General features: G+C 37.6%; 1 protein-coding gene across 6 annotated transcripts in view; it reads left to right on the top strand.

The window, feature by feature from the left end:
* Window positions 1–13590, top strand: part of Dscam3 (Down syndrome cell adhesion molecule 3) — a 188613-nt gene that overhangs the window by 22642 nt on the left and 152381 nt on the right. For all 6 annotated transcript variants that reach the window (XR_011398063.1, XM_070113166.1, XM_036365031.2 and 3 more), the window contains exons 2-3: window positions 4338–4519; window positions 8470–8719. Coding sequence is in view for 5 of the 6 variants with exons in the window: in XM_070113166.1 (XP_069969267.1) it covers window positions 4483–4519; window positions 8470–8719 (287 nt within the window). In the remaining variant the exon portion in view is untranslated. The remainder of the gene's footprint in view (window positions 1–4337; window positions 4520–8469; window positions 8720–13590) is intronic.

The following is a 13590-nucleotide window of genomic DNA, read 5'->3' as shown; positions in this document are numbered from 1 at the left end:
TGTGTGTATGTATTTAATTGAGACTTTCAAATGATTTGTTTACATTTTTAGCTTATGTTAAAATTTCGCCTTCAGCGATTTTTCTCACAGGACATATGTACAAAAGGCGCCTGCGCTCTATCTACCTACACGCATCCAGTTGTAGTGCGCCTGTAAGCATACTATACCTGACTCAGCTGTTTATTTGCGTCCATTTTAATGAGGCCGTATTTTTCTAACAATCGTTAGTGTTACTGGTGCTAAAAATACATATACAAATTGCTATTGTTTTCGTTGTTCATATTGCTCTTGCCCCTCTTCCGAATGTTTTGTCCATCGTCAATTGATGCTGAACTCTTTTCGATTGTATGTGTACCATATATGCACAACATGTGTGGCGCGCTTATCAGCTCTTTGTGTGGCTACACTCGGTATACTTCTGCTGTGTGTTAGTGAGAGTTGCTGTACCTTCGCGCTTTGTTTTCCTTAAATTGTCTGTCAACAAATTTGACATTTGATGTGCGTTACCGATGATTTTTAGCCATTTAAACATTACGTACATTATTACTCGTGTTATTACTTTTTCCACTTTGTACGGCTTTTGTTGGCAGCTTTCTTCGTTGAGGAAGTTAAAGTTGTTATTTTGAATGCGTGTTATTAAGAGATTATGTGAGGATTAATATAGGTAACTATCTAATCGAAAATGTATTGTTAATGTGTTTATTTGTTCCTAAGACATGCCGAAAATACTCTTAGAAAATAATAATAGTAGTAAACTACATACGTTTAAAACTCATCGAAGAAAAAATATAACAGTTTTTTGTAAAGAATGTTAAGGTCAAGTTTTTTCCTTTTTTCATCCTACGCCATAAATATGATTAAGATATCTTCCAAACAATAGTTTTTACTAAAGAATAATTTAAACAATCTATATGCGGTACTAAAGTTAAAACTATGTTTTCAGTGAAATCGACTGTATTTAAATAAATATAGGGTTTGAACATTAATTTTAAAAATCGGTGAAATTGCTGTACACGAGTAGCCCCTTATAATAAAGTGTTTTTTTGGACGTGTGGTTTTCAATGAGGCAATACTTGTTTCGGGGTTGGTCTTTTTGACAGTTGTTACTTGATTTATACCCAATGGGGTTTCCATTTCTTAATGAACAGACTTATTTTGGAACAGCGTTTGTAAATCGTGCAAATTTATTACCAAAATAATGGTTCGGTTCGCGTAACGCATTGCGCGCTGCGTAACATACAATATTCGGTTGATTTTATCGCCCAACAAAGTCGCTGATTCGAGCCACCATGGAGCAGTTTCGCACCACGGTTACTCTAGTGGATAATGCGCATCCTCAGAGACGTTGAAGTGCTAATCTAATGAGCTATTGCTGCTGTGAAGCAGAGTATCGAAGAAGACCCGAATGAGTCCATCCGCCATCGTGCGAAACTATTGGAGCTGTGCCCATCTACTTTATGGAAGATTTCGCGGAAGGACCTTGAGTCACGAGCTAACAAAGTCTAAGTCGTGCAAGAATTGAAGATAAATGACCATCAAGCGTGTCGCACGTTCAGTGATGGGCCCCCAAACGAGATAGTCGCCGATCCCGATTTTCGCTAGAAAATTTTATTCAGCAATGAAGCTCACTTTTGGTTGAAAGGGGACAATAAACAAAATTGTCGCAAAACATTGTTGAGAAGTCGTTACATCATCAGAAAGTAACTGTTTGGTGTACTCTATGGGCAGAGGGAATCGTTGGTTCATATTTCTTCAAAAATGAAGCCGGCCATAATGTTACAGTCCATGAGGATCGCTACAGTGCTAATATTAATGATTTTTTCGTGACCGAATTGGAGAATGTTGATGTGAACGATCTTTGGTTTTAACAACATTGCACAACATGCCTTACAGCAAATGCAAGAATCAATTGATTGAAATAAAAGGTGCGTTCGAGATGGCAATCATGACAGCAGTGTTGAAAATTTGTCAAAGTGTCACGTTTTGCGTGAATTTTTGGCAACACTTATAACAGCATGTCGTTCTACTGTTACTTTTTGCGCGCAATTTATGCAAATAATCGGCAACACTCAATTTTTGTCTGCACATCAGCAGAGTATCAGCAAATATCGAACATAGCTGCTGTACAAGGTGCGTAAAATGGTAACAAAGTAAAGTCTAGTGGCGCTGTCTATATGTCGACCAGTGCGTTAGAATCTGCTATCCTTCCAGTAAAAATTTCATAACATTTCATTTATTGGAAGTGAAGTTATTGCGTTTTAAGTGTCAGTATGTTTTTGTCATCGGTGCGAAAATGAACATTAAATTTTGTTTTAAAATTGGTAAAACTTTTACCGAAACGTTTCAATTGATGAAACAAGTTTATGGCGATGATTGCCTATCCCGTAGCAGAGTGCATGAGTGGTTTCAACGTTTTCAAAGTGGTCGTAAGGACATTAATGAGAAATGAGCCGAAACCCAAAAAAATCGCGCCTGGAGAAGTCAAAAGTGAAGACATTGCTGATTTGTTTTTATGATTCCAAGGGTATTGTCCACAAAGAATTTGTTCCACCCGGCCAAAACGTTAATGCGGTATTCTATCTTGAAGTTTTGAAGGGTTTGGTGCGCCGTATTCGGAGAGGAAGTTGGCGTTTGTTGCACGATAATGCGCCGTCTCATCGATCGACGCTTGTGGCCGATTATTTGACCTAAAATCACATTTTAACAATCAACCACTCCCCGTATTCACCTGATATGGTACCGTGCGACTTCTACCTTTTCGGAAAAATGCATTTGCCGATGAAAGGAGAGCGTTATGCAGACGTGGAGGCCATTCAAAAGGCTTGCACCGGCATACTGGCGGCCATACCGGCCAACGAGCTAAAACACTCGTTCGACATGCTTTTGGACCGTGCAAAAAGCTGTATTAAAGCAGAAGGAGACTATTTTGAATAAAATGAATTGATTTTACCGATAAAATCATTTTTTATGACTTTTTGTTAAAAGTTCTGTTTACTTTGGAACGCACCTTGTTCTGCTGCAATTATTACGTAGCTCGAACGCACCCAAGCTTTCGGTGTGCGCGTTATCTCGCGTCGCGAGTATATAGCGTGGTCTTCAAGATCGTACGACCTAATCTGAATTATTTTTTCTAAAGTTAGGTGAAGTTGATAGTCTACGCAGATAAGCCCGAGACGACTGATGCCTTGAAGGAGAATAGTCGGCAGGTTATTGCTGACATGTCTTGACCGAAATTATTTTAAAAATATAATATCAAACCCATTTCTTTATAAAAAAAGCTAAATGCTTGACCACAATATTAAATTATATGCTTTTTATTTCTTCTTGACCATTTAAAATAGAACTTCATAAACATTTTTTCCATAATAGCAAAATTATGAAGGATTGTGCTTCTTAAGTTCCTCTTAGCAATTCTGCAATAAAAATCAATTAGCTATGGAATTCATTTTAATGTATACAAATTTACAAGTTAAAGTTTGTAAACAAAATTCGGGGTTGCTATTTTAATTCCATCAGCGTTTTTGAAGTTACCTCAGTTTGTTAATTTACTTAAACTATGACAAAATACAACAGCTTTACAAAAAAAATTTCTTTCTTGTCTTGGATTTGTTGGCAAATTTGGGGCCCTAGGAACAAATATGAATATCAAGTTAGACTATCTCCGCAATAGTCTGAAGACATTTTCGGATAATATAGGAAATTATAGTTAGGAAAAAGAAGAGCAGTTCCAACAGAATCTGAAAGTGAGGGTAAGAAAAGTATCAAGGATGATGCCAGATTACTGCTGGTCCTTAAAGATTATCAACTGGAAAATTATAAAAGAAATGTTCATAGAAGGCGTTTTATTGAAGTATAACATATGTTTTCCATTTGTCTATCTGTTCCTTCGATGTATTCTTAAACTAAACTGAAATTATAAATATGTTAATCTGTTGTTTCGTTAATGATTTCTGTTTTGTATAATATTGGAAATAAATATTTAAAAATTAACGGGAGCCAATCGTACAAAATCATTGATAGTTTCATGAATTGTGGACACAAATATATCCGAAATCGATCTTATATCTAGGGCAACAAAACCACTGTAGACCAGTGTAAGTACATGCAAGCGTGAAATCCTGTCATATCTTTGAGCACTGAATGAAATTACTTAAGACAATAAACATTACAAAAAGTCCTAACTTCGCAATTATAATTTTGGAAATACCAGTCATTTTTAAAAACAAATGTTCCTACCATGTATGTACATAGGTATGCACTTATGTATATTCAGATATAACAATAAATTCTTTATGAAAAAACAAATGACAACCAAATACATATTTGTATTTTTTCAGCACTCTACGTAATTACAACAAATGCCAAATAATTGAAAGCAAAACTGCAATAAAGGGAAATAGTTAACCAAAAAACTGTCTGAGTTCTAACCGCTGTAAACAAACAGTAAATTAAAGAGAGGGACACATATTCATATGAACAAGGATGTGCGTGCTGCTGTTAACATTACTCAAGGCAAAAAGTAAGTTAGATGTCAAGAAAACATATAATACGCTATAATATACATAATATGTAAGTGTGTATATGTAAACACTCTTGTTTGTTATTATACATATGTATATACTCCTCAGTGAAATGAGCTGATTTAAGCCACTTTATAAATAGTATGAAGTGCATGTCAAACTAGTCTTCTCTGTGAATTGACACTTTTCGGTCATAAAAAACTACTTTCACACTAGTATCATCGTAGTTTTAGAAGAAATCACATTTTTTTATAAAATATATAGTAAAACAAGAAAGGAAGGGCTAAGTTCGGATGTAACCGAACATTTTATACTCTCGCAAAGTCAAATGGTATACTCGTTTGAGATTTCTTTGCGGATTGACTGATATTTTTGGTAGAAGGTCAACTATAGGCACTGGGGTCAACATATTTCGTAGTTAGGGGCTTGAACAGTTTTGGTTTGATTTAGACAATTTTTGGTCACATGGTGGCATACTTTAAACGTATTATTCACGCAAAGTTTTACCCGGATATAATCATTGTTGCTTGATATGCATAGTGGAAAGTGAAAGAATCAGATGGAATTGAAAATGGTGTTATATGGGAAATAGGCGTGGTTGTAGTCCGATTTCGCCCATTTTCGCACTATAACATAGAAATATGAAAATAACGTTATGCACCGCAACTGCAATTTGGTTGAAATCGGTTAAGCAGATCCCAATATATTGGTTTTCACCGGTGCCACGCCCACTGTCTAATTTTGAACGCGGTTTCTATAAAATCATCTCATAGATAAAATTTAATGTCTCTGGCGTGTTTAGTGCTTGATTTATCGCGCTTTTAGTAGTTTTTAACAGTACCGTTATATGGGGAGTGGGCGGAGTTGCCACCCGATTTCAACTATTTTCACACTGTAGGTAGAAGTACTAAACACATTTGCTTCCAGTGAATTTTGTTATTATAGCGTTAGCGGTTTAGGAGATATGCACATTAAACCTATTAGGGGCGGGACTTAAAAAAAATGTTAACTGCAGATGCCCCTCCCTAATGTGATCCTGAATACCAAATAAGAGTCTTGTATCTTGTTGTGTAGCTTAGTTATGGAAATTTATTTGTTTTTGAATAATGGGGTTTTGTGGGCGTGGCAGTGGTCCGATTACGCCCATCTGCAATACCAACCGTCTCACGGTATCAAGAAACATGTCTACCAAGTTTCATACAGATATCTCAATTTTTACTTAAGTTAGAGCTTGCACGGACGGACGGACAGACGGACAGACGGACGGACATACAGACAGTCACCCGGATTTCAACTCGTCTCTTCATCCTGATCATTTATATATACATAACCCTATATCTAACTCGATTAGTTTTAGGTGATACAAACAACCGTTAGGTGAACAAAACTATTATACTCTGTAGCAACAGGTTGCGAAAGTATAATAAATACAGAAATGAAGTAAAACAAAAAAAAAAAAACAAATACAAAAGATTCCGTACAAGAACTTCCTTCCGATCGTTCAGTTTATATGGCAGCTGTATAGTTTAGTTATTCGATCAGAATAATTTCTCTGGAGATTACATTACTGCTTTAGGTAATAATCCATGCCAAATTTTGAGACGATATCTCGTCAAATAAAAAAGTTTTCTATATAAGCACTTGATTCCAATCGGTTAGTTTGTATGGCAGCTATATGCCATAGTGTCCGATATGATAAGTTCCTTTCGGGCGAGAAGAATGTGTGCACAACTTCAGATCGACATCTCAAAAACTGAAGGACTAGTTCGTGTATATACAGACAGGCTGACAAGGCTAAATAGACTCGGCTCGTCACGCTCATCATTTAGATACATATATATTTTATAAGGTCTCCGACATTACAAACATCGTGGCAAACTTAATATACACTGTCCGAAGTATAAAAAGTAGTCAAATGTTTTGGAAATTGTATAAGTCTGATAATTTTTGGACTAGTTGGATTTTCTTCAAGCAATTCTAGATTTAAAGCTAGTACATTTAAACAGAAATACATATGTGCATATATAAGTGCTTATTTATGCATGTAAGACCGTTTGAATATACTCCAAATATATTTCTCCATGTCAGACATCGTGCCTCTGCCTGTCAAGCCTGTTGTTGCAACGGCGGTTTCACAACGCACTTGTTGACGTTAAAACAACTTGAGTTCAATTTCATATTATGGAGACCACACATACTCGTACACATCCGGCCATATGCATACATATATGGTATATAAGCAACAAAAGCAAGGAATGCGAAATTTTTGTGGCTGCCATATGCATTATCTGCTGAATGCTGCATGAGGTTGTGCATGTGGCAAATACAAGCTCATATCGTCTGTCTGTGGGGCTGCATATGTTGCAGTCATGCGTTTGCCTACCAGTACACAGGGCTCTTGAGTTAAACTTGAAGTGGCACTAATTTTTGTGTTAACTTGTACTTGAGTAGTGGCTTGATGTGGAATGGAGTGTTTGTCTGCGGCACAATGCAAGCATAGGTATTACCGAAAATGTAACAACGGGAGCTTACAAATACAACAAATTATAAATACGGTTCCTAAAATAAAATAGAAAATAATTGCTTAAATTTACCAAAAACGTAACAGGTCATGCATATGTTGCAATATACATATAGTGACAACAACTATTTGCCAACTACCAATTCTTCAACAATTTTACTGTGAACGCTTCATTATACTATTTACGAAAATATGAGGGACGCTGCTTTAGCATATGTTATTCTCGAGCGAGTGAGGCGTCTCATTGATACTTAGTGAAATAAAGGGTGTTTTTTAAGACATGTGGTTTTCAAGAGGAAATAAAACGCATAAATTTAATGTTATGGCCAAGAATTTAGCTTTATTATAAAGATAAGGTGTTGTCTTTATGATTTCGGACAAGTGAGCGCTGCGGCTGGCTATAATAAATTCCACCGATTTTTGACCACTTTTCGCAGCAATTAGGGCCGTATGTCAACAGTAACCCGTTGAATATTGCCTTCTAAAGCGTCAATTGTCTTGGGCTTATCTTCATAGACAAGCGACTGCATGTAACCCCACAATTGTCCAGCGGTGTTAAATCGCACGATCTTGGAGGCCACGCCACAGACCCATGAAGCGAGATAATGCGCTTACCGAAAATTTCCTTTAAAAAATTGATTGTTTCGTGGACTTTATGGCATGTAGCGCCGTCTTGTTGGAACCAAGGGTTGTCCATATCAACATTCTCCAAATCAGGCAGGAAAAAGCTAATAATATAGTTCTCAAGCGTTCTCCATGGAGTGTAATATTATGGCCTAATTCATTTTCGAAGAAATATGGACCAACGATTCCCTCTGCTTATAGAGCACATCAAACAGTTACATTTTGAGGATGTAGCGGCGTCTCAACAATATTTTGTGAATTATTATCACTCCAAATGCGACAATTTTGTTTTTTGATCCCTTTAAATCTAAAGTGAGCTTTATTATTGAACAAAATTGTTTTGTGAAAATCGGGATCGGTGGCCATCTCGTTTAAGGCTCATAAAGCGAACGTGCGACGCGATTGATAGTCGTTTGGCTACAATTCTTTGATTTTGTAAATCAAGTAAAAGCTGTTAAAAAAACAACTACGAAAATGTATTGTCTCATTGAAAACCATACGTCCAAAACAACACCCGTTACATAACTTAGGACCGAAAATATAGCAATTAAGTAATTGGTTTTTGAAATACTAAGTTTTGTTGAAAGTCTTATAAGTAGATATTACTCCGTCTATTGCCATTTTGATACTCTTGCAACATGTTGCGTCATACCGATATTTAAAAATAATAATTGTATATATTTACGATAATAAGTACTTATATACAATACATATATGTATTTATAATTATGGGTAACTTATTCACATTATATACATGCTAATCCAACATATTGCAGTTGTTGTAATAATTTTGTTTTATTCCAGGTACCATGCCCAGGTCCTCGCTGTTGCTACCATTGTTAGCAGTGCTGATGGTCATGCTGCCGACGCCGCCAGTTGCCAAAGCCACAAGCGGCTTACGCGTGCCCACTTTCATGCAAGAACCGCCGGCGCGTCTGCTCTTCAGCAATGACACCGGCACTCAGATCAGCTGCACGTCGCATGGTAATCCGCCACCGGTGGTATCGTGGGTGCTCAAGGATGGCACGATGGCGACGCAGGTGCCGGGACTCAGGTGAGTTAGAAAACGAAGATTGCTATGGTTCGAGTATACTGAGAGCGGATTAAGTCGATTAAGGGTCACATTGTTGCGGCTTCCACAAAATTAAATTAGAGAGGTGGTGAGAGAGTAAAGCAATTGAGAGTCAAGGAACAGTAAGGGACAATTTATTTTTTCGGTGCGTTATAATAGAGGAAAAAGAGTCCCTGTCTATCAAAATGTGTTTAGAAGTGTTAGCGGGTTTTTGTTTTTTTCTTCTTCTGTGGGTTACTGCAAAGTTGTGGGAAGTGCTGTTCTCAAAATGGTTGAAGCAAATGTTGTAAACTTCAATGCTTCAACTTTATTCGAGTATTAGCCTGCTTGCTTGTTGTTGTTTTACGAGTATATATTGTTTTGTTTGTTTTTTGTTGTCGTCACATGGATTTTGTGCATTTGTTTTCATACTTAAGGTATAATAAATGACATCGTTGCTGTTGTTGGTGGCGTTACAGATGGTATTCTGGTTACTGCGTTTTTGTGTTGTTGGTATTTATTTTATTTGTTAGCGGAGCTTGTGTATGGTTTTTAATTAGCCTTGGAAAACTTTGCTCCCACTTTGGCTAAATGCATAACAACACGCAAACATGGGTACAACGGTGCCGGCAGATGTAAATACTAGTAATAACTTACATTCACCCTTTGTAGGTTGGTACGTTCATACCTTTAAAGGGTCTATCCTTAGGATATGTAGATTTATCCTAACGGTAAATATATATGTATGTGCACAAATTCGAGTTGGTCTTTCCTTTCACCCAAAAGTATTTTTATTCTCCTTGTTGCTTTCAAGCCTTTTTATACCTGAATCTAATTGTATGAATGTATAATATATTGTTAGACTTCCTCGTAGCTGTGAGATTTGACCAATTTTTGATGAAACTGGTATGGATTCTTTCTCTGGCTGGATTAGGTTTAGTTTTCCATGATTATTTTGATGAAAGTATTGTATTCAGGAGTGAGAAATTAGGTTAAATTAGTAATCCCACCCAATTATGGCGGATCTTAATATGGACCCGCAAATTGAAACAGAATTTACAACTAAAACCCCGACCACTTTCAATTCAACTCTAAACATTTGATAAAGCTTTTAAAGAATATAATCCAATAGAAAAAAGCCAGTCTGAAATATTTATTTTTTGATCTTTATGACTACTTAATTCCTACCTAAATTTCTAAATAAATAAATCTCTAAAATCTTTAACCTCTTTATAATCGCAATTGAAAAACTCCTCCTAAAAGACCCTGTTTCCATACACACAATCCTTAATATATAAATATACACTTTTACACTTGTGAGGTGTTGCAAGTTGTTGCTGTTGATCCAGTTGTTGCAACAATGCAGTAATAGTCATAGTTATATTTAGAATTATTGTTGTTATTATTTTTTGTGGTGCGACTGCGACACTTCAACAGTATAGTTGTTAGTTAGTGCAGCGGTGTATGTGAATAGTGTTTTGCGGTTGTTCCCATCGCATTTCACCACATGCCGTCTGGTTGATACAACTACTACTGCTGCGGGCGGACAACAAGTTGCAACAACTGCCGGTAGCCACACTTCCACATTGCCGTCCAGTTGCTTTATCGCCTTTGCTGTTGTATCAAACTTTTTGCTTTCACCACTGTAGCATTATTATACTCTCACAACATATTGCTACAGAGTAGAATAGTTTTGTTCACCTAACGGTTTTTTTTTTCTTTGCTTCTCGGGTGAGGGGGTAGAAAATGCCTTCCGCTGTCGTCGCAGCAGTGGTATGTGCCGCTTGCAGGTCACTAAAAACCCCCCCTCTAGGGAACCGTCGCCCACCCTGAAACCACGTTTGCATTACTTCAGGGTGGCGTTCCATTTTTCTCATTGAGAGATTTACATCTGCGCACCTTCGTCCAGGTCCCGATTTTTGCTGCGTAGCAAATTTGCAGCGATTTTCTGGATAATCCGCCAGTTTGCTTCGCTCTCCAGCAAGACGCTGATTAAATTGTCCGTGTTTATTGGACCAACCCGGTCTTCTACGGCGGTACGTTCCCGTTGCCATCGCGTACATTCAAAGAATGTGTGTTCAGCGTCGTCTTCTGTCGCGTCGTTGTATGGGCATGACGGCTCTTCGACTATTCTCATTCTGTGGAGATACTTTTTAAAGTATCCGTGGCGGGATAGCGGTTGGGTCGTGTAGAAGTCGACTTTCCTTTCTTCCATCTTCGTTGCCATGCTGACATCGTATCTTTCTGTATTTGTTCGATTGCCCTCTTATTATTCTCAGATGTTCTCTTTAGCTCCCACAGCTTTTTCCTTTCGTATGCCAGGAGATCAATTGGGATATTACCGATTATAACTAATATTGCATCGGAGGATCATGGATCCTTGTGCTGTTCCTAACGTAACTGATCTGTGATCCCTCTCTAGTTTAGTACATCCTATCTAGCGCTGTTGAAGGCGTTTTCAACATATAAGGTAACCAACAGAACTATTATTTTGTACTTATGACATCTGCGTTGTGCGGCTTCTACACTTTCAATGACGCATCTGATAGCTCCTAAGGTTGACCTGCCGGGTCTAAATCCATGTTGTCTAGGGGAGAGTCCTCCAGCTTCGTTGATGGGCGCTTCGAGTCTGGGTTTAAGTAGCCTTTCATAAAGCTTTCCCGCTATGTCGAGCATGCATAGTGGACGGTATGCTGATGGCAAGTTGGGATCTCCTTTTCCCTTACTGATTAGGACCAGCCGTTGTGTTTTCCAGAGTTCAGGGAATATTCCGGCTTCGAGGCAGGCGTTGTACATTTCAGAAGTATTGCCGACCGCTCTGCAGCGATTATTTTAAGGATTTCTGCTGGGATCCCATCCGGGCCGGGTGATTTGTTTGTCTTGAGCTTGTCTGCGGCCAGTTGCAGCTCTTCCAGTGGAAGCTGTGGGATTTAGGAAAGTTGGGATTTGGGAAAGAGTCTGTGCAAGCTGTAAGTGAGTGTGTGAGTAAAAATTGAGGTATCTTTAAGAAACATGTTACACATGATCCTTTTACTTTCCACTATGCAAATCAAGCAACAATGATTCGGTCAATGTGTAAGATATATAATTGAAATTCATATAATAAAATAAATAAATGAAACTCTCGATAATAGTATGTTTTTGTGTAAAAAATTGGTTGAATGGGGTCCAAATTTCCTTTAATATAAAATTTGGCAACACCTGAAGTAATTTCCTGGGCTTTGATCCTTGCAAGTTGCGAGAGTATAAAATAATCGGTTACACCCGAACTTAGAACTTCCTTACTTGTTAAATATATTTATGTATGCGAGTGGACACCCCTTTACTTTGGCTACTGCGAGTAGCACGCAACAAGTTTTATGCTTAACATGCCACAAGTGCGCTTTACATAATTTTTATTATGTGAACACGATTTTGTTGTCATTTGTTTGTTACAGTACCATTTAAAACTTTCTATGACTCCCTCTTTCTATCTAGCTTTTCCACTTTTGTTGCTACCAGTTGAAAGACAGTGTCTCTTTCTCGTCGAATATAGCATATGTACTTGTACATATGTTGGGCGTATAAATACATATGCTTATACATATATTTGTATTATCTGTTTACATTGTGGGTGTGTTTGTTGCCATGAACGTGCTAGTGGTCAGACCACTGCCTCAATAATAATGTGGTGTCTTTGCTTTGCCGCTTTAAATATGTTTTCACATCAGCGTCTACACACTCTTTGCTTCCATACATTTAGTTTTTATACCCTTGCAACATGTTGCTAAAGGGTATAATAGTTTTCACCAAACGGTTGTTTATTTCACCTTAAACTAATCGAGATAGATATAGTTACATATATATGAGTGATCAGGATGACACGACGGGTAGAAATTCGGATGTCTGTCTCTGCAAACTGTAACTTGAGTACAAATTGAGATATCGTAAAGAACGTACACTGTTCCTTGGCAAAAAAGTAATGACGAATCCGTAGATGGGCGTGATCTAATTGTTGCCTCGCCTACAAAACGGCATTAAAAGAAAACCTATAAAGTGCCATAACTAAGCATTAATTAAAGGTAAGGGGCACCTGTGGGCTAAAAATTTTGAAAACTGGGCACAGCCCCGCTCTCTAAAAGGTTAAATGTACATATCTTCCAACCCATTGAAGCTAAAATAAACAAACTCGCTTAGAATGAATCCCTTAAGCACCCCTACACTGTAAAAATGGATGAAATACTGTTAAAAACTACTTAAAGCACGTTAAATTAATAAATAAATACGTCAGAGACATTAAATTATAATCCCTGTTTGGATGAGATAAGCCTTCCCTACACATACACACCACTCTAATGAAACACACCACACCTTAGAACACTCAAGGAATTTCACCCCTAACGTCGACATCACCACACTCCTCTGAGAACAAGATGCACGAAAAACCCTAGCAAAAAGGACCGCAGCATTGCTTATTGAACAGCTGCTACAGTATCGTACACATTCGCCGTACCAGCCTGAGCGCCATATCAACAGTAGACATTCCCTTATATTTTTGATTACGGCAATGAACCTGCGCACTACCTTTTTCGACGTATTCAATTCGTTATATCAACTTTTCGATTACGACGGCGATCCGGCACGTCACATCGTTTCATCCGGATACTGATTCGTCCCGTTGACTTTTCCATACATTTTTACTTCCAAATTTCATTGTAAAATGTAAAGTAACAATAATTAGATTTCTCATGTGACATCATTTTAAATTGCATCTGCTTCTTTCACATTCCAGTATAAAAATAAGACACGAATTAATACAACGGGATAAAACTTTGCACGAATAGTGTCTTTAAATTCTGGCACCTTATGACCAAAAACTTTCCAATTCGAACCAA

The sequence above is a fragment of the Bactrocera oleae genome, chromosome 2, assembly GCF_042242935.1.
Source record: "Bactrocera oleae isolate idBacOlea1 chromosome 2, idBacOlea1, whole genome shotgun sequence".
Lineage (NCBI taxonomy): Eukaryota > Metazoa > Arthropoda > Insecta > Diptera > Tephritidae > Bactrocera > Bactrocera oleae.
This window is presented reverse-complemented; position numbering and strand designations above follow the sequence as displayed.